At 35.4% G+C, this 25,040-nt stretch overlaps 1 protein-coding gene across 12 annotated transcripts in view; it reads left to right on the plus strand.

Annotated features, from left to right (window-relative positions):
- The window catches only part of PLCH1 (phospholipase C eta 1), a 201,525-nt gene that overhangs the window by 119,190 nt on the left and 57,295 nt on the right, over positions 1 to 25,040 (plus strand). For all 12 annotated transcript variants that reach the window (XM_039857833.1, XM_039857841.1, XM_039857842.1 and 9 more), the window contains 4 exons: positions 1,940 to 2,183; positions 10,717 to 10,846; positions 14,128 to 14,298; positions 23,420 to 23,513. In XM_039857833.1, coding sequence (XP_039713767.1) covers positions 1,940 to 2,183; positions 10,717 to 10,846; positions 14,128 to 14,298; positions 23,420 to 23,513 — 639 coding nt within the window. The remainder of the gene's footprint in view (positions 1 to 1,939; positions 2,184 to 10,716; positions 10,847 to 14,127; positions 14,299 to 23,419; positions 23,514 to 25,040) is intronic.

The raw sequence follows: 25,040 nt of genomic DNA on the forward strand, positions 1-25,040 counted from the left end.
ACACATGGGTTATATTGGGTGGGTTCTTTGGAAGCTTTGGATCTGTGGAACTTTCATATTTTTTGCCAGTTTTGGGGTTAGTTGTTAAAGGATATGGAAAGACAGAAATAGTAATGACCAGTTTTGCTTTTTTAATTCTTTGAGGAATTTAAATTGATAAAAACTTTCTTGTCCATGAATGTTGTAGATGTTAGTAATTCCCCTGTGTTAGAAACATGATATTTTTCTTTTTCAGTTGGGATATGAGGTTAATAGCCTGAGGCCTATTAGGGATATTACAGATCCAATGGACTTTAAAGTCCATTGAGTACAGTTAACTGATTAATGAGTTAACAAAATTGTGTGAATGTTATCGAGTTAAATAGCTGTGATTTGACCCCTCGTCAAAGCCTGTGTCCTACACCTTCTATACTCAGCACCAAGCCCATGCGGAGCCCCCGTAATGCCTCTCTCATCTCTTCTGACCATCCCGTTTTTCACAGGAACCTTTTTGTCCAGGGTTTCTTCACCTGTCTGTTGGTGAAGTCTCCTAACCAATCTCTATTTTGCTAGTTTCTTCTGCTTTTATCAGTTAAGATGCTTTCCTGTTTAAGTAACAGGAGACCTTGAGCAAATAAATAAATTTATTATCTCATATAACAAGAAACTCAGAGATTGGCAGCCTCCAGGCATGGGACATTGAGTCTCTGGTCATTTTTTTCCCAAGTGCTCTTGGCTCTTATGCATTGGCATTATAATCAAGACAGCAGCAACATGGCTTCAGCTGTTCTGGGCCTCACAACTTGATGACAGTGATGAGGAAAAAAGGGACCTTCTTTTCTGGTACTTCCTTTTTAGGAGGGAAGAACCCCTTTCCAGACCCTTCCCTCATAGCAGATCACCCCAAGACTCCTTGGTTAGAACTGGGTTGCATTTTCACACCTAAGTCGATCATAACAAATGGGAGAGGGGCCACCCCAGTGGCTGAGACCCACCAAAATTTTCCCTGGGGCTGGGTGTGTGCTCATTTACCTGCATGTTGTGTGGGGAGTTAGTTGATACCAGAAGAAAATTGGAACTGTGCCATTTAGGCGGACGAGAGAAGTGAATGGTGTATGTGGACAATCAATAGGATATGCAATACTTCTGATTCATGCTTAAAAACAAGCAAGCAAATGAAAAATACTATTTTAATACAAAATAATCATCCCTGCTCGTGCTTTTCTGATGCAAACCTTTAGTACTGCTCTTCTATCTAAATAATGCTAATCTCTGGTCTATTTTTCTAAGCTCTCCATAATCTAGCTTCTCCCTACCCTTCTAGCTCTATCTCCTGTTACCCTCCTTCTTGAGCTTTCCAGCATAAATAGCCTATCCAGCATCCCTGGAGTGGGCTTTATGTTTCTGTGTCCTTACGCCTCTTCCCCTGGGATGCCATCTTGTTCCTCTTCACCTCTCTAAGCCTTGCTCTACCTTCACCATAAAAGCATTTTCACTATTAATACCAATCACTTTTAACTCTGCTATTCGGTTACCACTACATTTTTTTTCCTTTCAATTTCTAACTTCTCATGCATATTATGAAACCCTCAAGTTGGCTCTGGGTCTTAGTATGTTCTCTTCATGTAAATATGTAAACCATAAATTCGACACATTCGTTAGCTCCCTTTCTACCAGTCTTCTTGTCCTGGTGGCAAATCTATCATTTTATCATCAATTTCAGCCCATCCTCACTTAATGCCTGGGAAGGCATTGTCCAGACTGCCCAGGAAGGTAAAATTTTATATAGAGAAGGTCTCTAGCAGGAAGTGATAGGGCTCGTAGTTCACATTTGGACTTAAAACCATAACTTGTCGACAATGAATTTGTTCATGCTCATTTAAAAAAGTTTAAAAAAATTTTGCTTTCCTTTTCTCTTAAGTCGAATCTTCATCTGCCATGTATTCTACTTTTCTCACAGTACTTATTGACTCCATTTACAAAGTCACCGAAGGTCGGCAGTCTGAAATATTCCACAGACAGGCTGAGGGGAACTTTGACCCCAGCTGCTGCTTTACCATCTACCATGGGAACCACATGGAATCCCTGGACCTCATCACCTCCAACCCTGAGGAGGCCCGCACCTGGATCACAGGCCTCAAGTACTTGATGGCTGGCATCAGTGATGAAGACTCCCTTGCCAAAAGGCAGAGGACCCACGACCAATATCCTTCCTAAAACTTTTTTTTTTGAGCTCTGTGTGTGTGGGGGGGATCAGACTATGAATTATTTTTCCCCATAATTTTTTTCTCTACCCCTAGCCTCCTCTGTTCCCTCCTCGCTCTCACCCTAAGTAAATGAACGCATGAAACACATAGAAACAAGCTTGTATGATAAACTCAGGAGCAGTCTTCTGGAGAGACTGAATTTCGCTCTACAAGCTGAGAGATCTCCAAACGCAGTTTCCTAAGAGAGAGATGGTAACCAGGAAAAAAAACCATTTACTCATGTTAGAGGAAATCCTGCTTTGTTATAGTCAGTTTAGTTTAACAAATACTGTTAAAATTTTAATGATGCACCAGGTACTAAGCTCCTTACTGCTTTCCTTCTCTCTTTTTAGCTTACTGTTTGGAAACTGAACTGATTGATACTCAAGGGGAAGTTACTTTTTACTTAATAACATTTATCTTCTAATTGCTCAAAACACTGGAGGCTGAGTCTCATTCTTGATTAAACCTATTCTTGTGGTCCTGCAGTGTTGACAAGATAAATGATTAATGCGCTTGGTCTGAAAGGTACCTCTCCTGCTGGGATGGAGCTAGGCTTGTGACATGGTGTTTCTGGCCTCATTTCCCTGACTTGTAAAGTGAGGGTATTAAGCTGCTTTAGTTTCCTTCTGCACCTTTGGTATGGCCTTAAAATTCACATGCCCCCATTCATTTAGGAAGTAGTACTACTGCCTTGCTGTCATTGGAATGTTTGCCCTAAGTTTTTTCCCAGAGTGGTGACAAATTTGTGCTGCTCTGACTATAATCCCTCACCTGGGGTATTGTTGGAGCAGAGTGGAAACATTCAGCCCGTGAAAGGATTTTGACAGTGTGAACGTCTGAGTTGATTAGCCATGGCATTTTCATCAATATTCTCAGCATGCAGATAAATGCAACTGGGATTCATAAGTGATCAAAACACAAACATAGGAACTAACTTTTTGTGCTTTATTCTGTTTGTTTTCTTCTTAACACATCATTAGGTGAAGTCCTCTTCCCCACTCAGTCAAAATTCTTAAAAAGTCTTTTGCTTATTCATTCATCTGTAGATGGATACTTAGGTTGCTTCTACGTTTTAGCTATTATGAAAATTGCTGCTATGAACATGGCTGTACAAATATGTCTGTGAGACCCTACTTTTAATCCTTTTGGGTATATACCCAGAAGTAGAATTGCTGGATCATCTGTCAATTCTATTTATAATTTTTCGAGGAACTGCCATATTGTTTTCTGCAGTGCCGTACCATTTTACATTCCCACCAACAGTACACAAGGGGCCCAATTTTTCCACGTTCTTGCCACCACTTGTTTTCTGTTCTTTTGATGGTAGCCATCTTAATGGGTGTGAGGTAGTATGTCATTATGGTTTTGACTGCATTTCCCTAATATTAATGGTATTGAGCATCTTTTCATGTGCTTGATGGCCATTTATATAACTTCTTTGGAGAAATGTTTATTCAAGTCCTATGCCCATTTTTGAATCAGGTTTTTTTTTTTTTTGTCATTAAGTTTTAGGAGTTCTCTATCAATTCATCTATGACAGATTTGAATCCCTTTTCAGATATATAATTTGCAAATATTTTCTTCCATTCTGTGGGCTGTCTTTTTACTCTGTTGATACTGTCCTTTGGCGCATAAAATTTAATTTTCATTAAGTTCAATTTTTCTATTTTTTCTCATTGCCTGTGCCTTTGGTATTATATTCAAGAAATTATTGCCAAATCCAATGTCATAAAGCTTTTGTCCTGTATTTTCTTCCAAAAGCTTTATTCTTTTAGATCTTACATTTAGATCCTTGATCCATTTTGAGTTAATTTTTGTATATGGTGTTAGGTAAAGGTCCAGCTTCATTCTTTTGAATATTGATATCCAATTTTTTCAGCATCATTTGTTGAAAAGACTGTTCTTTTCCAGTGTAATGGTCTTGGCACCCTTGTCAAAAATCACTGACCATGTGTATAAGGGTTTATTTCTGGGCTATTTTATTCCATTGGTTTACATGTTTGTCTTTATGCCAATACCACAGTTTCGATTACTGTCAATTTGTAGTAAGTTTTGAAATCAGGAACTGTCAGTCCTCCATTTTTGTTCTGCTTTTTCAAGATTATTTTGGTTGTTCATGGTCCCTAGAGATCTCATGAATTTTAGGATGAGTTTTCTATTTCTGCAAAAAATGTCATTGGGATTTTGATAAGGATTTTATTGAATTTGTAGATTGCTTAGGGTAGTAATAGCATTTTAACAATACCGCCTTCAATCTGTGAATGTGAGATGTGTTTCTATTTATTTATATCATTTTAAATTTCTTTAGCAATGTTTTGTAGTTTTCATTGTACAGCTCTTTTCAGCTCCTTGGTTAAGTTAATTCTTAAGTATTTTATTCTTTTTAATGCTATTGTAAATGGAATTGTTTTGTTATTTCCTTTTCAGATTGTTCATTTATGAAAATGCAACTGATTTGTGTGTTGCCTTTTTACCCTAGTACTTTCCTAAATTCATTTATTAAAAAGTTTTAACAACTTTTTCTTTTATGGAGTGAGTCTTTAGGGTTTTCTACATATGAGGTTATGTTATTAGCAAACAGATAATTTTATTTCTTCCTTTCCAATTTAGATGCTTTTTATTTCTTTTTCTTGCCTAATTGTTCTGGCTAGAACTTCTGGTACTATGCTGAATAAAAGTAGTGAAAGTAGGCATCTTTGCCGTGTTCCTAATCTTGGAAGAAAAGCTTTCGATCTTTCACTATTGAATACGATGTTTGCTCTGGATTTTTCATATATGCTCTATTATGTTGAGGTGGTTTTCTTCTCTTCTATTTTGTTGAGTGGTTTTATCATGAAGGGTGATATATTTTAGCAAATGCTTTTATCGCATCAATTGAGATGTTCATGTGGCTTTTCTCTTTGTTATGTTAATGTCGTTTATTACATTGATTGATACTTGCATGTTGAATCAGCTTTGTATTCCAGAAATAAATTCTACTTGGTCATAGTGTATAATCCTTTTAATATGCTGCTGAATTGTTGAGAATTTTTTTTTTAAATCAATGATCATAAGAGATATTGGTCCGTAGTTTTCTGTAGTGTCTTTGGCTTTGTTATCAGATTAATGTTGGCCTCACAGAATGAGTTAGGAAGTGTTCCTTTCTTTTCAATTTTTTTTGGGAAAAATTTAAGACAGATTGGTATTAGTTCTTTAAATGTTTGGTAGAATTCATCAGTGAAGCCATAAAGTCCAGAGCTTTTCTTTGTTGAGAGATTATTCATTCTATCTCCATACTAACTATAGATCTATTCAGATTATTCAGATTTTCTATTTCTTTGTGATTAGATTTGGTAGGTTTCTTGTTTCTAGGAATTTGTCCATTTCATCCATGTTATTCAGTTTGTTGGAATATGATTGTTCATAGTACTCTCATAATCTTTTATTATTTCTGTAGAATAGGTAGTAATATTCTCATTTTCATTTCTGATTTTAGTAATGGGAGTCTTTATTTTTTTCTTAGTCCATCTAGCTTAAAGTTTGTCAATTTTGTTGATCTTTTTGAAGAATGAACTTTTAGTTTTATTGATTTTTTCCTATTGTTTTTCTGTTCTCGATTTCATTTATCTTTGCACTGATTTTTCTTATTTTCTTCCTCCTACTAGTTTTGGGTTTGGTTTATTTTTCTTTTTCTAGTTTCTTAGGTTGTAAAATAGATGGTTGATTTGAGATCTTCTTTTCTAATGTAAGTATTTATAGCTATAAATTTATTTTCCCCCTTAACACTGCTTTCACTGCATCCCATAAGTTTTGGTAAGTTGTATTTTCATTTTCACTCACCTGTGAGTATTTTGTAATTCCTTGTGCTTTGCTTTGACCTTTTGGTTGTCTAAGGGTGTCAATTAATTTTCACAATTTTGTGAATTTTCCAGATTTCCTTTTGTTATTGATTTCAAACTTTACCCCATTGCGATCAGAGAAGATACTTTGTATGATATCTATCTTTTTAAATTTAGAGTCTTAATTTGTGGCCTAAAATATGGTCTAGTCTGGAAAACATGCCACGTGCACTTGAGTAGAATTTGTATGTCATTGTGTAGGCTGACCGTATGGGTCTGTTAGATCTGGTTGGTTTATTGTCTTGTTTAAGTCCTCTGTTTCTCTACTTCTGTCTAGTTGTTCTATCCATTATTGTGTGTTGGGTATTGAAGTCTTCAACTATTATTGTAGAACTATATTTTTTTCAATTTTGTCAGTTTTTGCTTTATATATTTTGATGGTATATCATTAGATGCATAAATGTTTACAATTATTATATCTTCTTACTATGTCAAACCTTTTATTAATATATACTGCTCTTATAACCTTTTCATTTAAAGTCTATTTTGTCTGATATTAGTATAACCACTCCTGCTCTTTTTTGGTCACTATTCGCATGGAATATCTTTTTCCATCTTTTCACTTTCAACCTGTTTGTATGGATCTCAAGCGAGTCCATTATAGACAACATATAGTTGGGTCATGTGCTTTTATTCATGCCAATCTCTGTCTTTTGTTCAGAGAGTTTATTCCATTTATATTTAAAGCATTTACTGATAAGGAGAGATTTTCTTCTGTCATTGTGCTCTTTCTTTTCTACATGCCTTATAGCTTTTTTTTTGTCCCTCATTTTCTGCATTCCTGACTTTTGGGTTTAGTTGATTTTTTTTTGCAGTGAAATGTTCAATTTTTTTCTCATTTCCTTTTGTGTATATTCTATGGCTATTTTCTTTGTGGTTATCATGGGGATTGCATTTAATATCTGAAAATTATAATACTCTAGTTTGAATATACTAGCTTAAGCAATAGTGTTTCGAATGTGATTTGTTTGTCCATGTTTACTAGCAGTAGAAATTTTTCATATTTGAATTAACTAGGTTGAAAACTGAGTGATTTCATATTCTGAAAATATGCTATTTGGAAAGCAAGTACACCCCAGAACTGCACAGAGGAACACTTCAGAAAAACACAAAAGCAGTTGATATTTGTGTCAATGAGGAAAGAAAAGGAAAGAGGAAATTAATGAACGGTAAAGAGAAAGCTCATGTCAAACACAGGGAATGTTATTTGAGCCAGGGAACCATTCTCATATAGATTTGTTGTAACTTGTTAGGGTTTTAGATAATATCTTAATGCTAGAATGACATTCTTAATTGGACATACATTTAGTTACATTAATCGGGAGAACAAACTTGGAATGTTTGTTATTATTCGATTTCAATTAGGCCTGAAAATTTCAACTGTGAACAAATGATGAGAATAATGAATCTTAAATGGCTGTATAAAAAAATTCATCTAGTGTAAAGCATAATTCAAGCTATTTCTGCAGCATGAACATGTTGAATTGGAGGTGGATATAGTACTCATATCTATTAGAAACAATATACTGTTGTGGTTAAAGACTCAGACTGGTGCTGAGTTCGAGCCCCAAATCTGCCATGTACTATGCAACTCTGGGTGAGTTAAACTTCTTTGCCTCAGAGTTTTTATCTGTAATGTGGTAATGATATTAGTGATAGTGCCTACCCTATGCAGGTGTGTGAAGATCAGATGAGTTGATGTACACAAAGTGCTTAGACCCTTTATAAATAATAGCTGCTATCATTATTGCTTAAGAGAGATAAGGATTAGAAAATCTTTTGCTTCCTTATTCAGGTAGATTAAAGTCTGAAATCTCAGCAGCCCCAGCATGCAAAGATGATAGTACTGGCACCTAGTATCAGCATTTTTCTCCATCAGATCCTTCTCCTACTTTATTCTTCACCTTATCTCCTGACCCCACAAAGGAAATTATTACCTCTAGAAGGCTGTAGGGAGTTCCTTATGGATGCTGTAAACTGAAGCCTTGTGCCTTCTCTATAAATGAGGGATCCTGAAGCCTGTAGGAGAAATTCGGTCTACCATTTATTTTTATATGGGCCACTGAGCTAAGAATGGATTTTCAGTGGTTGAAAAAAAATCAAAGGACCAACAACATTTTGTAACATATGAAAATTATATGAAATTCAAATGTCAGTGTCCATAAATAAAGTGTTATCGGAACGTAAGCATGCCAGTTCATTTATATATTTTCTATTTAAGAATGGGAGAGTTGAGTAGTTGCAAATGGGACCAAATGGCCTGCAAAGCCTAAAATCTTTACTACTAGTCTCTTGATCCCAAAAGTTTGTCTACCCCTACACTAAATACCATTCATTGCTTTACATTTTCCTATAATTTCTTGATAGAAACACAGATCATAACTTTTCATTCAGTTTTTACTCTCGCAGTTTTTCTTTGTAGAATGACTGTTTTATTCTTAAATTTATCATGTGTATGGTGATGAATCACTAATCCAGGGCTTCCTTGGGCACTCATGTTGTAAGTAGGAAGAACAACTTTAAGATATCTGAATACTTTAACCTGCAATTGTATCTTATACCATGTGTACTGTTACTGGGAGAGAATGGTTTTCCTTTCACAGAGTCTTAGAGTTGAAGGGAACTTCAAGGCCATCTGGGTGTACTCATTATAGACAAAGAAATAGAAGCCCAAAGAAATGACATAAGTAACCCACTGTCACAGGGTTAGGTCAAAAGAATCAGAACTAGTGGGTATTTCTTGGTCTGATTCTACCTCTCTTTCTGTCTTACCTACCCTATGTCTTCTAAACCAACGGTCAAGGCCAACTTGTGTGTTGACACTGAAGGTGGCACAGACACAGGCCTTCCCTAAAGGGTCTGTATCTGCAGAATATTCTTACTTAGGGTGGGCTCGTCCCTGCCTTTTCTCTGGAGAAGTCTTTGAGAGGCTTTGATAAAGAAGTATAGAATAAAAGGATGGAAATATTGCTGTCATTGGACTCATTTTATCATGTCTTTGAACATTGGCTAAATATTTGTGGGGCACAGAGCAGTGTCCATAGTCAAAAGAAATAGAGCTCATGGAATGGGCACTGTGGGCCCAGAAAACAAACACACAAACAAATGAGATTCGGTTACTTTTTAGTAATTGGCCCAAATATTCCACTCTTGGTTCTTTAGTTATTTTTCTTCAAGTCCTGGGTCACCCTTTACCTTCCTGGTGTCGTATGTAATGAGATCTTGCCTAAACTCTATGAGGAAAAATCGAAAGAACTGGGTTGGTTAATTTCAAATGTTATAAAGGGAACAAAATGTGAAACGAGGTGTTTACAATCAGAAATTCACCTCTATTTAACTTTGGAAGAAATAAGACTTTAATTCTCTGGTTACTTTTACTTTCTAAGGTACAATCTCCTACAATCATTAATTTGAATCACCTAAGAAATGTAAACGTGCTGTTATCACTGAGAGGTTAGTTAATATTTCAACTTAAAATGAAAATCTCAGTTTGATGTCACCTGCTTGATAAGCAAATATTCTCCATTGACCCTTTCTTCTGACCTCCTCCCATTTTCTCATTTCTCAATTTTAAACCTATGCCTTTTGCGTACTTTGAGTCTGATTTCATCACATTTCTTTCTTTCTTCTTCATTATCCTTCACATTTTGAAACTCAATTTGCTTTTCTAATCATGTATACACACAATTTCTGCCTTTTGTAATTTAACTCTCAATAACTGTGAATCATCCATTTTTAAAACATGCCCTGCTAAAACTTGGAATTTTTCAACTCACCCATTTATTACCATTTATTCTCCACTATGTAAAACAGTGCAATACTTATTCTCCTGAGGGTCTTTTAAAATTTCAATTCACCCGATGCAAATCCTTTGTGTATAAACTCAGTGTCACAGCCTCAGTCACCCAGCGTTATACCTGTTGCTTTGAGGGCAACCTGTAGCATGTCAGGCTTATAGTACGTATCACTGCCCTTGATTTATAAGTTTGGAGCTATTAGATAAGAACCATCAAAGCTAGTCAAAAGCAGATCTTCTGTGAAGGAGGAGAGAGGACTAGACCAGGTTGCATGAGATCTGGGTTTGACACCTGGGTCCCTTATTAAGCCTTACCAAATTTCTCCCTCTCTAGTTTATATCCTCATGTGAACAATAAGATTAAACTAGGTAGTCTAACCTTCTAAATGTAGGAGTGGGACTGAGAAAAGGGAACTGGAAAGATTGTGTAGTGTGGTATTGTGAAGATAACAAGATACTATATGAAAGGCTATAGAGGGAGAAGTTAAGGCCTAGGTTTGGTATATTTGGGGTTTTGCCACATTGTAGAGATACTTTAACAGACTGGATAACAACGTTTGAGTTGAAGAACCTCTCAAAATTATATGGTTTAACTCATTTCACAGTGGAGGGAATCACCTCTATGCGCTGTTCCTTTCCTTTCTTTTGTCGTTGTTGTTACTCTTAGTAGTTCACTAAGAGCCTGCGGATTGCAGGACCCTCTCAAAAAATTTCTTCTCAAGTTCGGTGTTGATGATAAACACTCTTGTGAGTATTCTGTGAGAGCAGTTTTTATTTTGTGAGAACACAAGTGCTTTTCTTGACGTTTCTGCACGTGGGTGAAGCAGACCTTTGAGGAAGCTGATAAGAATGGCGACGGCTTATTGAATATTGAAGAGATATACCAATTGACGCATAAACTAAATGTCAATCTACCCCGAAGAAAAGTCAGACAAATGTTTCAGGTAGGTTTTCACAATTGAGTTGGTCTTGTGTGAAGTACACATTAGAGGTTATTAGTGTACTTAGACATTTCAAAAGGCTATTTTGTTTTGTTGGAAACTCATATTTCCTTTGTATTACTTTATTTTTCTTTGCTGAAGAAAGGCATTTTGTTCAAGGGGAAAGAAACATTCTAAACTTACCATGAGTCCACAATTTCACTTCCTAAAATGCTTTTTTGTTGTCGTTTTTAGAGAGTAATTCCAAGCACTTTACCGACAAATAATGGAGTAAATGTGATCAAGTTTCTTAGGATGATGACATCTCATTTGCCTGCCTCACAGGCTGTTGTGAGGATCAGAATAAAGACTAACATGAAAAAAAAATAGCACTCGTCAAAATCTTCAAGAGCCCTCTTTTGTTTCAGAGGAGTTTAAGATTTAGAATACACAGGTCTTACCTTTTAGGGAACTCTCTAGAAGTTCATTCAACTGCTTGTTCGTGTTAGGTGAGATGCTCTTTCCTGTTGACAAGTCCTTGAGGAAAGTCCTTAGGCCCAAATTTACTCCTATCTGGGACTGTACTTAGTCCTCTGTCTATGATGCAGAAGTCAGCTCTGTTACATTTCAGTTGGTGCAAAGACAATGTTAGATAATTAGTAATTACTAGTATATTAATTTAGGAAAGGCTCTAATTTGGAGGTAAGAGATATGCACAATCCATGTTCTACAATGATTTTCTAAGTGGCTGGGTAGGTGACATTTTGTACATGTAAAATAAGTATATAGGGTGATAGTTCATGATTTTTAATGTTTCGTACTTCCTTTGTTTTCTAAGCACTTGCCTTTGAAGGGGGTAAGGGCAGAAACAGCATGAGGGATGAGTTGCGACGGTAAATGGAAGATGGAGGCTGGCTTCCATCTGACCTCTTGGAACGGTCCTGTCCTTGGAAACTCTTGGCTGGAGATGGTTTGTGTTGTGGGGAACTTGGTCCCATTGCACTGAGGAACAAATGAGAGAAAGGAAAGAAAAGGAGGGACTGAGATAATACTATGGAAGGAACCCCAGAGATGGAGTGACGGGCTTTGGATGGGAAATGAGTTGTCACAAATGGAGTGAATTGTCCTTTAAACTATGAAAAGGCTTGCCACATTCCCGGCACTCTCCGTGGCATCTTGTTTTTGTCTTGTTGTGAGCTGCACCTCCCAATCTGATCCTTTTTGTAGGGGGTGTTCATAGCACTGAAGAGGTAGCTGCTGGCTAAACCACAGACACCGAGCTTAAAGAGGAGGGCAAAGTTTATACCTATAAAAGTAATGTTTTCTTTGGTACTTTTTGAAAGTAAGATAATGCAGAAATGTAAGATATTAAATTATTTTTACTTCTATATTTTTCCCCTTCAGACACCTTTTATCTCTAATACACCTTTAGAGGGTGAACCAGAAAATGTTTATGTCAAATGTCTATGGGTTCAAAGTAAATACTTTAGAGAAGTTTTAAGAAAACATTAAGGGTCTCTTTTTATGACCTTTGATTCAAAGACTTATCAAGCCAGAAGTGCGTGGAGAAGCATTTGGGCCTGTTGTATGCAGAACATGTCTGCGTGGGTCTTGCTTCTAGCACGGTTCTGTAAGTGCTCATGGCGGAGGTGATAGGACCAAGGATCTTAGTATTATTTCAGGAAAATTCTCTTAAAAAAATTATTTTTGAATGAATTTCTGCTAAAGACATTAAAGCCTTCCTAGAATTTTCATTTATTTATTTATTTAGTTTTTTGCCTTTTTGCCTTTTCGTTGCAGTGCAAGATTCAATTGATTTTTAAAAAAATAATCTTAAGGAAGATAGGGCTAGCTTCTTTTGAAATCTTTGATGCTATGGTTTAAACCTCAGAGTTTTACTACTCTTAATTGTTTAGGCAGTTATAAAGAAGTCTTGAAAAATGTTTCATCTCTGTGTCAGGATTAGATATTTTGAAACAAAGTTATGGCAGAAATGTGAACATTAGATCTAGCTCCAGTGTTCATTAGGATGCAAAGATTCTACAACCGAGAGCCTCAAACACCAAAACTGCTGATGTTGTGCAGACCCATCTGTCTCTATTTTTAAAATGACAGAAGGCAACAGCAATCAGCCTCACGAAGAAACTACGTATGATTTAAATATTGATTAAAGTGTTTGTTAATAATTGACCCAAAGTTAGCAAAGTTTAAAAAAAGATTTTTATGCGCACTTTGATTCTCAAACCTGTGTTTAAAACCACATAACAGCTGCGACTACTTTACAAATCCCACGAATTTCAAAATGCCAGTGTTTCCCTGTCAGTTTTTGTTCAGTTACAACTGTGTACACTTAGAATGAAGTTCATGTAAATGGGTTTGCTGCTCATTATATATTTGAAAATAACAGTTTTGTGGTGTTAAAATTTTTAGCCAATTAGAAGGAAGAAACATGGTGAAAGATGCTTGCTCAATAGTTGCTAGAAATAAATAATTTCAACTACAAATCAGTTCAGATGGATTTTTCAGACTTAAATGGAGGAAAAGCAGGGAGGGAACAATGATATTGATGACTGTAAGAACACTGAACTACCTATGCAAAATTAGGAGAGATTCTGCTATAGTTAAGTTACATTTGATTAAAATGCAGTTCAGAAGATGATGAGAGAGACTGGTATTTTCACTATGTGTTAAATATATCTTCTCTCTTTTGTTCATGATTAGTCTTATTCAAGATTTCTTTTTCATTAGTTTCTTCGAAACAGCAGCTTTTGGTTGAATCACTCACATTCGATTTATATTCATTTGTTTTCTATTTCTTGCTTTCTGCTCTTGTTTATAATTTATTTCTTTCTATTTTCTTTAGCTTAAATTCTTTCTTAGGTTTTGAGTTGAATTATTAGCTTACTTGTTTTTAATCAACCTTGTTTTCTAATAAACTGAAAACTTCAAGTTTCCTCTACTGCTTTAACTTCATCACACCAGAATGCATGCGTTCAGTTTCTTATTTAGAAGATATTATGTTGTTTTCAGGCATAGTTTTTTTTAGAAAAGCTTTCTTTGTTTTATGAATTTACGGTGATCAGTAAAATCAGTTTTTATAAGGTCGATTCTTCATAATTTACAACTTTGCTTGCAACCTGATGATATATAGTCCATTTTAAAGTTGATCCATGTGTGCTTGAAAAGAATGTGTGTTTACCATTTGTGAAATGTATACTAGCCTTTTATAGTAAATATTATTTCCCAGTACGGAATTTCCTATTTCAGACTTTCAAACTGCCTTGTTTTTTCTATGCCACTTTCAGGAAGCTGATACAGATGAAAATCAGGGAACTTTGACATTTGAAGAGTTCTGTGTTTTTTACAAAATGATGTCACTGAGACGGGACCTTTATTTGTTGCTCTTGAGCTACAGTGACAAGAAAGATCACCTAACTGTGGAAGAACTGGCCCAGTTTTTGAAGGTGGATCAAAAGGTAGTATTAGATTGTTGAATGTTTACTTAGAAAAAAATTGTGAAAGATACAATGGGTTTCTCTTGGGGTTGGATGTAGATATACTTTAAATTTAGGATAGAGGTATAAATATCACAGTTCCACAGAAATCTTAAAAAAGATTTTTTTTCAGAAGTCTTATCTTTGAGTTATTTAAAATGTTTCTTGCAGCTTTTAAAGAGGAAGTGATAAATTGAACACATACATTTTTTACCTTCAATATGTTGAATATGGCTACGTGTATTTTTTCACAAAGTTGAATGGTAACTCGTGTTCCATTTTAGATACAATGGTAATGTTTTCTTTACATTAGTTATATTGCTAGGTATTTATTAACTATGATGTAATTCTTAACTGGCAAAATAGTTATTTATTGATAATTCTGATGGGAAATTGCCATTTGGTCATACGAAAAGAGTAAGTAAATTAAGTCCTGATTAGCAAAGGGAATCCCAAAATGTATTTAAAATAAGACTTTTAATTTTAATACTATGTAGGATGAATTGCGATAATAAGGTAAGTTTTGTCCTACTGCTTTATAAATATTGCCTTAGACTCTGTTTCTCACTAAAGTAGATTTGTTTTTGTTTTTGTTTTTTTCCCCAGCTTTATTGAGGTATACTTGATGAATAAAAATCATATATATTTAAGGTATACAACATGAGGTTTCGATATCTATATGTACTATGAAATGATTACCACAGTCAAGCAAATTAACATATCTGTCAGCTCATGTGGTTACAATTTATTTTTGTGTGGCAAGAACACTCAAGATCAACTCTTAGCAAATTTCAAGTATATAATATAGTAACATTAACTATAGTCACTGTGCTGTACATTAGATCTCCAGATTCGTTCCCTATAATTGAACCTTTGTATTCTTTGACCAACTTTCTTCCCACTCTCCCCCTCTCCTCCTGACCCCCCCATACCTGGAAACCAACATTCTACTCTCTGCTTTTATGATTTTGACATTTTTGCATTCCACGTATAGTGAGATCATGCAGTGTTTATCTTTCTGTGTCTGACATTTCATTTAGCGCAATTCCTCTTGGTTTTAAACATGTTGTGGCAAATGGCAGGAATGATTTAATCAAGTATGCCTACATAATGGAACCTCTATAAAAACCTCAAAACCACGGGGTTTGGAGGCTTCCTGGTTGGCGAACACATAGAAGTGCTGCGTGGGGGTGCTCTGAGGGGGCAAGAGAATGCCATACAACTCCCCCTACCTTGCCCTGTGTATCTCTTCCACTTTATAATAAACCACTAATAAATAGTAAGTAAGGCATCTTTCTGAATTCTAAGTCATTCTAGTGAATTATAGAAATTGAGTCAGGGGAACTGATAAAGACTTTCTCTTTGACTAAACTCTAGATAGGCTCTTCTGAGCCCCTTTTCAACCAGACCCTGGTCTTGGGCATTGTCCTCAAGCGTCCAGTTGTAGCAAGAATGCTGCTCAGTCAATTTAACCAGAATCCCCATCTGATCACCTTTGGTATCTTATAGAGATTCCTCATTCTCCACTATCCCCCAGGTGATATTTGATTGCCCTGGCCTGCCTTCAACAAGAATTCTGTTAGATCAGTTCATCTAGAATTGTCTTCTCCACGATGTTTCTTCCACTGATCCCTACCCTACTCCTTGGCTATAAATCCCCACTGGTCCATCCTGTATTTGGAATTGAACTAGTTGTATACTGAGTTCTCTTTTCCCCTATTGCAGTATGTAGTTAGTGATTAAAATCTGTTTTTACTGCTTTAACTACTGTCCAGTTCTGTTTTTTTTGATGGAACCCCCAAATTTGTGGTAGGCCAAGCAGAAATGGGGATAGCCCAAACCCCTATTTTGTGGCTGGCATCTGGCTTGGGGACTGTCTGGAAGCCTGAGTCATTAACCTTGGGAGTCTAATGCCAACCCTGGGTAGTTTATGCATCCAGTTAGTGTCAGAGAATCAGAGATTTGGTTGGTGTCAGAAAAAAAGACACTAGACCTGGTAATATTTTACTTTATCTCATTACCATAGTCACATACATTTTGGGAATAACAGATTCAGATTTTATGAATTTTGTTGTTGCTTTTTTAAGGATTAAGCTGGATAGTGTTAGCAAAATGTTTTATCTAACTGTCATTTTAATTAGCTTGATAATTTGGCAAAGGCAGAGATTCTCCATGACCAAAGTTAGCTATAAGACAGGTAGAAAATAGGAAAGAGGTAAGAGAAGATTTTTTTTTTTGGCCTAAAGAATGTGCCCTTTTACATTTCTCCTCTTCTGTTTCCTGCCATTATCACTACTTCCCCATTCTCATGGGAAAACCCCTTCCTAGTACAGTGGAAAGAACAATAGACCAGGAGCATTGAAGGCCTATACTCCACACCCTGTAAGCTTTATTGGTTGGAGAATCATGGGCAGGCCAATTAGCATTGTCTCTGAGCCTTGGCTTCCTCATCTGCACAAAGCAGAGCCGATGTCTACCTTTCCTATCTCACATTATCAAATCCGAAGTTGGATTGTAATGATGAACGGGAAAGCCCTTTGACAGAGATATTCAGAAGCACAGCAGTGTGAAAAATTTTAAATGTTTAAAGCTACTGATTTCAGATTCATTAGGCTAGCGGAATTAACCCAATCCATTGATAGTGGATGTCACTTGCTAATAGACATATGCATCTTCCCTCCTTTTGGTTATATTGACATTTGACCAGTAAATTTTAGTTGAGAAAAACAGAGGGCAACATTTCTTGACAGCAGCATTTCGTGACATCTGCCCCTGGCAGATGATTACCTGTATTCAGTTTAATTTTCTAAATTAGCTTGAAACTACATATGAGCATAACCTGAAAGAAATTTTAAAAATTATGATACATCAAGAGGCATAAACCATAAAGGAAAATATTAATGTTCTAAAACTTTAAGTTTATATGTGATCCAATGTAGCCAGCACCATAAAAATTAATATTAAGTACAAACTAGGAAAATATTTGCAACATATAAAAGAGAGAAATCATGGATTTCCGTAATATGGATATTGTTCTTGTGGGCTATTGAGGAAAAAAATGAATACCCAATAGAAAAATGGGCAGAATGTTTGAAGCATAAAAATTTTTAAAAAGTGAATAAATCTATGAAAAATGTTCCTGGTCCATTAGTAATTTGAAAATATGAAAACCAAGAGACTTACCTATCAAATTAGTAAAGGTTAAAAAAATTATTACTATACATGATGTTCATTTCTTATATTTCTGTTGAAGTTGTGGAATGGTATAATCTTTCTATAAGACAGTTTTATTTATCAAATGTTATTTAATTTATTATACTTTTACCAATCCATTTTATTTCTAGTAATTTATCCTAAGAAAATAATTGTGTACAGAAAAAAAGTTATAAGGTCATTCATTTCAGCATTCTTTAAAAGACAGAAAAATTCATTGTGATCTAAATATGCAGCAAGAGAGTTATTTTTTAGTCAAGAATTTTGTGAGGTTTGAACTTTTAAAATGGGATGTTCACAAAGGAACAAATCTGAGCCAATATGACATTCCATATGGCAGTATGTAATTCATTTGTTTCTGATGGCATAAGGTTGGTATAGACACCAGAGTATTCAGCTTTTGTAGATTTACTCAGTTGTGAAGTGAAATATCACTGCTGCCCACATATGCTGTCAAAGGTTATGTGAAATCAAACATTGGCCCACAGGTCAGATTTTCATTTCACTGAAGCTCTCTGAAAATTGATTTTATGTCTTTGACAGGTCCAAGTGCTGTTTGATTAGGACTTTCATCCTTAAAATGTGGATGTGTTAAGGGAAACTCTCACTCTTTTATGAAACTCTCATTCTTTTATGTCTGCGAAGAAATGCCAGTTAAGCAATAAGCTAGCAAGAAGCCAGCTGGCTGAGGTTTCTCTTGTATTCACAGATAATGATCACAGAAATCCATCAGTCTGTGGTTCCAAAGTACTAGGGCTGTTTGAGGCTTTTTGTTTCTTCCCCGCTCTTCCTTGTTTGCCAAAAACAACTTATATCTCCTCCAGAGTTCCTATCCATTTCTTGGCACGGGGGCTGAATGTGTTTTGTATTTAATCCTTTTCAGACTTTTGGTTCAGAAGTGATCATTTGATTGAATGATCATTTGATTGAATGATTCCCCTAACCCCCTTGACGACCTTTCTTAGCAAGCCTCTACCCTCTCGTTATCTTTTTGTTTCTTATGGATTGAGAAGAGAGGAAGAGAAGACAGGAATATTGAAGCACCCTTCTAGTTTATTAAGAGCAAATGCTACCTTCAGAGATAAGTCTAAAGTGTATTTCTATTTATGCAATGCTTTCAGCTAAAATATGCTTGTAGATGGGTTAATTCTAGGAGATTTTTCGGAGCTTTTCTGATCTTATGCTAGAGGGGCTTCTTATTGTAACTTTGTTTTTCTGATCTATACATTATCTCTTTGTGGTGGTCTACCAGTTGCCCCTTTTTCTTCTTTATTCTGAGAGAGAATATGTTTTTGTTGTTTTAAGTCACCAAGTTTGTGATAATTTGTTACAGTAGCCCTAGGAAATTAACACACCATCCAAAGGAAAAACACCCTAAAAATACTTACATCAGGAGTCTCCAAATAAAATAGTTCAGCCAGAGAATTCCACAGTGAAGCCCAGGAGTCATTAAACCTTATTCAAGAATACAAAACTTCCAACCAATTTTTTTATTGCCTAGTTTTTAAATAGCCAGTTTTAAAAAATATGTTTTAAATAGCCAAGGAGTCTACATGTTTGAGGAAATATTTTACTATAAGAAACAGAAACCAAGACAAATAGAATCAAGAAAGCTGGAGGAATTGGAGGCAATGCAGGGAGAAAGAAAAATTTAAAACTGACATTAATACATCAGAGAAATAGATAAAATTGTGGCCATGAAGCAGGAGAAGGTGCTGAGAGAAAAGATTCAGAGGAAGAAAAGAGCAGAGAACTAAGCTTATTAAATGGTGTAGAACACAAAAATTGAGAAAATTGCTGAGAAGGTAGAACAAACAAGAAAGAAATGGAAAATGGAAAGAAAAGATAAGGAAATCAGTAGATTGATCCAGAAGGTCCACTATCTGAATAACAGGAGTTACAGCAAAAGATAAGAAGAAATAAAAGGGAGGAAATTATCAAAAAAGTAATACAAGAAATGATTAGCACCAACAGATAGGTAGGGCTCACTGAGTGCCAAGCACAGTGAATGTAAAAAGATTGCAGAGACAAGTAATAGTGAAATTTTGCAATGCCAAGGATAAAGTGAACCCCTAAAAGCTTGCATCAAGAGAAGAACTAACTAAGTTAATGAACAAAAATAGGTCCCATGAAAAGGAATGGAATCAGAATGGCATCAGACTTCTCAACAGCAAATGTGGAAGACAGAAAACACAGAGGCAATGATTTCTGGCCTAGAATTTTTCTACCTGGCTAAACCATTAACCAGTTGTATGTGTGGAATAAAAAAACACAACACACACAAACGCATACAAGAAATACATAATTTACTTCTCGAATGCTCTTTGACAGTGACAGATGGAAGTCAGGGCGAAAGCTGAAAAAAGTTCTAGAACTCATCCAACCTGAAGAAGGAGGACTTTTCAAGGGGGAAAAATGCTATTTATGGATTACCTGTTGCCTTTGGATGAGTGAAAAATAATACTGAGAGACCATTAGAGTCATAAGTAAGAAGCTGTGATAGGGTCATTTAAAATTAACCAAATAGGTAAGAATCACAGCAATTAAATCAGAAAAACATGTAAAAGAAGAAAAAATCATATTATACAACAGATTCAATGTTCAACCTTTGCATAGATAAAAACAATTTACACACCAGAGAATAATTTAATAAAAATTAAGTTATAACCATATTGGGAGGATGGATAGAGAGAGAAAGTTAATTTTGCTGGCACCAAAGAGCTAAGTCTTTATCTAACACATAAAAAATTAATAGACAATATTTAAGGCATATAAAACAGAAAATAATAGCATCATTTGCATAATTATTAGGAATATAAAGACTCCTTCCACAAGACATATCTAGAAATGTTGGCATTTTTGCCTATAGATTGTGATTCTGGGTATTAGGCGTGGGCGTTCTGCTTTTAGTCATAGGTATCTTAGTTTTGACTTATTTAATTATGAATTCATTACTTTGACAAAAGCAAATTAAAAAGCTTAGCAATATTAAAATTCTCTGAAAATTCTGTTAAGATTTTGTGTTTGGTGTGTTTCGAAATCATGACTATATCAATTATAATTATTTACTCCCTCCGACTGTTTTGAAGTTTGCACTCACTTGAACAGCTTTGCTAGAAGACTTACAAAGAAGTGTGAGAATAAAACATTGGTGTCAGAACACAAGTGTTTTATAAATCCATGACCTTGGTTTCTACAACTAGTCTATCTGAAGTAGATTGACCTTTAATATGAGGACTATTTAGTCTTTTCTCTTTGGGATGAGATTAAAGAACTATAATAAACAAGGAAAAAAGAATGGAGTTCAACCTGGACCAATCAAAGAAGTCAAATTATAGTAACTGATTTGAAAGTTGCAAAAATTTTAAAAGTCAAAATTCAGGAGTTCCAGCTATATTGAAACACCAGTTTCAAAGAAAGCATTTCAAGTTTTCAGTGTAAATAAAGAAAAGCACCCAGAGAATAGATACAATATAAAAGAAAAACTTAGACTTGAAGTCAGAAGGTTGAAATTTGAACCTTGGTTCTGCCTCTTACTGGATTTGTGACTTGGATTAAAATAGTTAACCTTAGTATCAGTTTTCCTTTCTACATAATGGGGATAAAAATACTACCTTTACAAGACTGTTGTAAGAACTATTTAAGATTGTGGATATAAAAGCTCTTTATAAACTGCACAACACTGACCATGTTATTCAATGTAAAGAACCATTATTAAAATCAAGTTTTATATAAATCAAGTTTTCCTTAAGTTCTTATTTTAGAGCCAACAGCCTTGAACAGTAAGAACATTAGAGACAGCAAGTGACTCAGAGATAGATAGCAAATAACACTTCCAAATGAACTCCATGGGAAATAGGGAGTAAGTGTTTCTGTTTTACCTTACCAGCTATGTCAAATGAGAAGCAAAACATGGGGAAAAAGGACAATAAAGAGCATTAACCGATATTGAACCTTCATTCATTCAGTGAAACCCCAATATAACTTTTTAAGTAAAGTCTAAAAAATTCAATTGTGTAAAATGTAGGATTTTACTGTGGAGAGGTTAATTAAATAAGAACAGGGATGGGAGAAGGATAGGAGCTGATCGACTCATATTTCAGTTGTCATTATGAGGCTTTACTGTATTTTACTGAGTTAATCCTAAATACTTGAATTTAGGGCAGAAAGTGGATTATTTCCCATTAATTCTTTCATAGTACCTAGAAAACTGTGACTTCCCAGAATGCCTACTAATATTTTCACCAATTTAATGAACACTTTTCAAATATGATGCATTTTGTTAGCACATCCTGCTTTGTATCTTGGACTAGTATCTTGTTCTTACTCATCTGCAATTAGCTCCATCCCAGGATAAGTTTCTTGTTTGTTTAGATCTCATGGGCTCCTGGTAGACTTCCTGAGTCTAGTTCAAGGCCCGTACATCTCTGAACGAATGGCCTCATAAGCCAAATAATTGCAATGTAAACTCAGTCTTCCCATGGCACATATAATTTTTATCAGTTTGGTTCTTTTTATTTTGTGAGATATTATCTTTTGGATTGCATGCGATAAACCTCTGTAGGTTATAGCAGGCAAATTACGGATCTGCTCAAAGCCTGACTGGATCAGTGGAGGTGCTCGTTGGTAGCATGGTTTAATTTATGGTATTTTCAGGTGTTATCTGGTAGTGTAGGCCTCTGAATAAAGTAAGAATTATAAATTTCACTCAAAGGATGGATTAGCCATTATGCAGCTTGTTTTTGGGGGGAATAAAGCATTCTGTGCTTCTTCAGGCAGGCAAAAAATAGCTGCATAACAGAGCTTTATTACCCCCCCTGCAAAAAGCTTAACTGTTATTAAATAGGCTGTTTAGAAAAATTAGATTTTATTAAAACATAAGTATGCAACCTAAGAGATAATAGAATCTTTCAAAAGTATTGGAATATGAAATACTGGCTCACATGATTAGCTTCCTCTATCACAATTCATCAGTACTTTTAAATGTCACCCTTAAATTGTGAGAATCAATGGATTTTCGATCAAAATATCACATCCTTTATGCTGCTGTTTAATTAAAGAAATGATTCCTGAAGAGTTTACTTTTCCCAGTGACACTAAGTACGTGATGTTCATACAGCAACCTTGAGGCTGGCTCGGTAACACTAGCATGTCCAGCTTTCGGGAGCCACACGTTCTTACAAATATCAATTCGTTTAATCCTCACAGCTGCCTTATAAGGTAGCCACAGAGAAGGTAAATGACTCATTTAAGGTCACACTGTCAGTAATATGAGCTGATTGCGTTGAACACAAGCAGGCCAGCTCCAGAGTGATCTCTTGCTGTGCCAGCTGCTTCATATCGCCTTTGGTTTTTACTTTTTCTTCCTAACCTCTGTGTTCTTGAATTAGCATGGCAGGCTGCTCTCGTGCTTCAGGGGAAGGATGTATAGTTACACACACACACACAGGTGGGTTTACCTAGAACACTTGTTTTGGTAGGGAATCATTTTCTTTTAACATGTATTTATGATTAGCAACCTTCAGTGTTTTGTAGAAAACACTAGTTTTGCAGACACCTACTAGCTTCGAGTGAGTGGATTTTTGGCAATGCGGTTGCATTGATTATTGATTTTATTTTTTATTGCTTCATAGAGCATATTTAGTAGTTGAAGTATGTTTTCTGAAATCTAATCTGCTTTTGCTGATTAAATCTGAAAAGTGCAAGGAAGATTGATCATGATCACTTTCCAAAGATAAAGTGGTTGTGACACTATTAAGCTCAAACACTGTTCAGTTAACCATTTTACGCTGTGTCAAGAATGCTTGAAAAATCAGTATGCTGTTTTTTTAGTGTAGAGAAACATGAAATTTCAGGTACTCTACTAATGCTGGGTTTTTTTTTTTTTTAGATGAATAATGTGACAACAGACTATTGTCTTGACATCATAAAGAAATTTGAAGTTTCAGAAGAAAATAAGGCAAAAAATGTTCTTGGCATAGAAGGTAAAAAAACTATTTTTAATTTCTCATTTTTCAATTCAGTTCAGTAAGTTAAACTCTAGCAAAATTTTTAGGAGAAAAAAAATCAGAGCTATCTACAGAATAACTGATGATTCAAATACCGCCACCCCCTGCCCCCACATACACACACATATTTTTTCCTGCAAAGCAGATGCCACGATATTGCCAATTCTCTTACTTTTGCAATGACGATATACATTTTTGACTCATACCAAGTCAACTCGATGCCACTATGTATGAAAGATACAAAGAGATATTTGGACTTTTCTCAAATGGCTAATTTTTGGAAATAGTCCTAACCTGATCATTTTATAAAGAGAAATTCAATTTTAAAATAAATAATCTATGAAACTAGTGACTTGAAAGTAAACATGCTTCTTAAAAAATATCGGCGACTAACTAGTTTTGCTTAGTTGGTAGCCATGGAGAGGTTTGTTGGAACCACAAATTTCTTTAATACAACTATCTCATTTTATAAGTGAGGAAAGCGAGGCTCAAAAAAATTAAATTATTTGCCCACAGTTCTATATTCAGAATCTAGGTCTTAGGATCTTAACTAGAAATAATATATGAATATAGCTGCATGAATGGCTAAATTATATGCATTTAAAATATGTAGGGGAAAAAATGGCAGGCTTCTACTTAAAAGGAGAATCTTGCAAGCAGAACATACAGATATTCTTAACAAAAGACCACTGGGGTGCCCTGTTGCCCTCAAGACCATCCAAAGCCAGGGTGTATCTCACCATTTTTGATTGTTGGCCTCTTATTTCACCCACTTCCAGGCTCAGTGTGGGCAAGGGGAGTTTGTGTTTACTTCCTGAGGTAGAGGATAACTAAAACAGAGAAGAAAAATTTAAAATTTATATTATTAAAAACCACTTTAAAAACAACCAGAGAAAATAAACTAATTTGGACTAATTACTAAGACATGGATCTTTTCCTTGGTGTGGCCCTAAAAGATGGAATTAAACATGATTTCTAAGTTACGGCCATCAAGAAGGGCGTGAGGAAATTCTCCAGTCTCGGAGGATAATTACAAATACAGTTTTACCACATGATTCTTGAAGACTTGAAACAATTTACCCTAATAACCATCCCACTTAGGTATTTATGGGTCATTCATGTATTTATTCATATATTAGTGAATGCCTCTTCAACTCAGGCATTTGAAAAAATGGCAGGGTTTTCTACATAACCCTTTAAGCACTATTTCAGTTAGTAAGTGTGCTAGCCATTAGCAGCTTCTTAGTTGATCATTACACCACTTAGTATAAATAATGCTTTAACTCTGCATCAGTCACCGATTAGGTCACACTGCATAATCGTAGCTTGAGCTCAGTAATTACCGAATGGCTTTGCAGGAAGTCCTTTTCCCCACTCAGTCAAAATTCTTAAAAAGTCTTTTTCTGTAGGTTACAGTTTTAAACTGCTACTCCCCAAAGTCATATGCAGCTATCCGTTTGACCTGGAACAAGTCTCCCATTGGCCCAGTGTTCCCTCCCAAGG

Source organism: Pteropus medius, unplaced genomic scaffold (assembly GCF_902729225.1).
Source record: "Pteropus medius unplaced genomic scaffold, Ma_sr-lr_union100, whole genome shotgun sequence".
In the NCBI taxonomy this organism is placed as follows: domain Eukaryota; kingdom Metazoa; phylum Chordata; class Mammalia; order Chiroptera; family Pteropodidae; genus Pteropus; species Pteropus medius.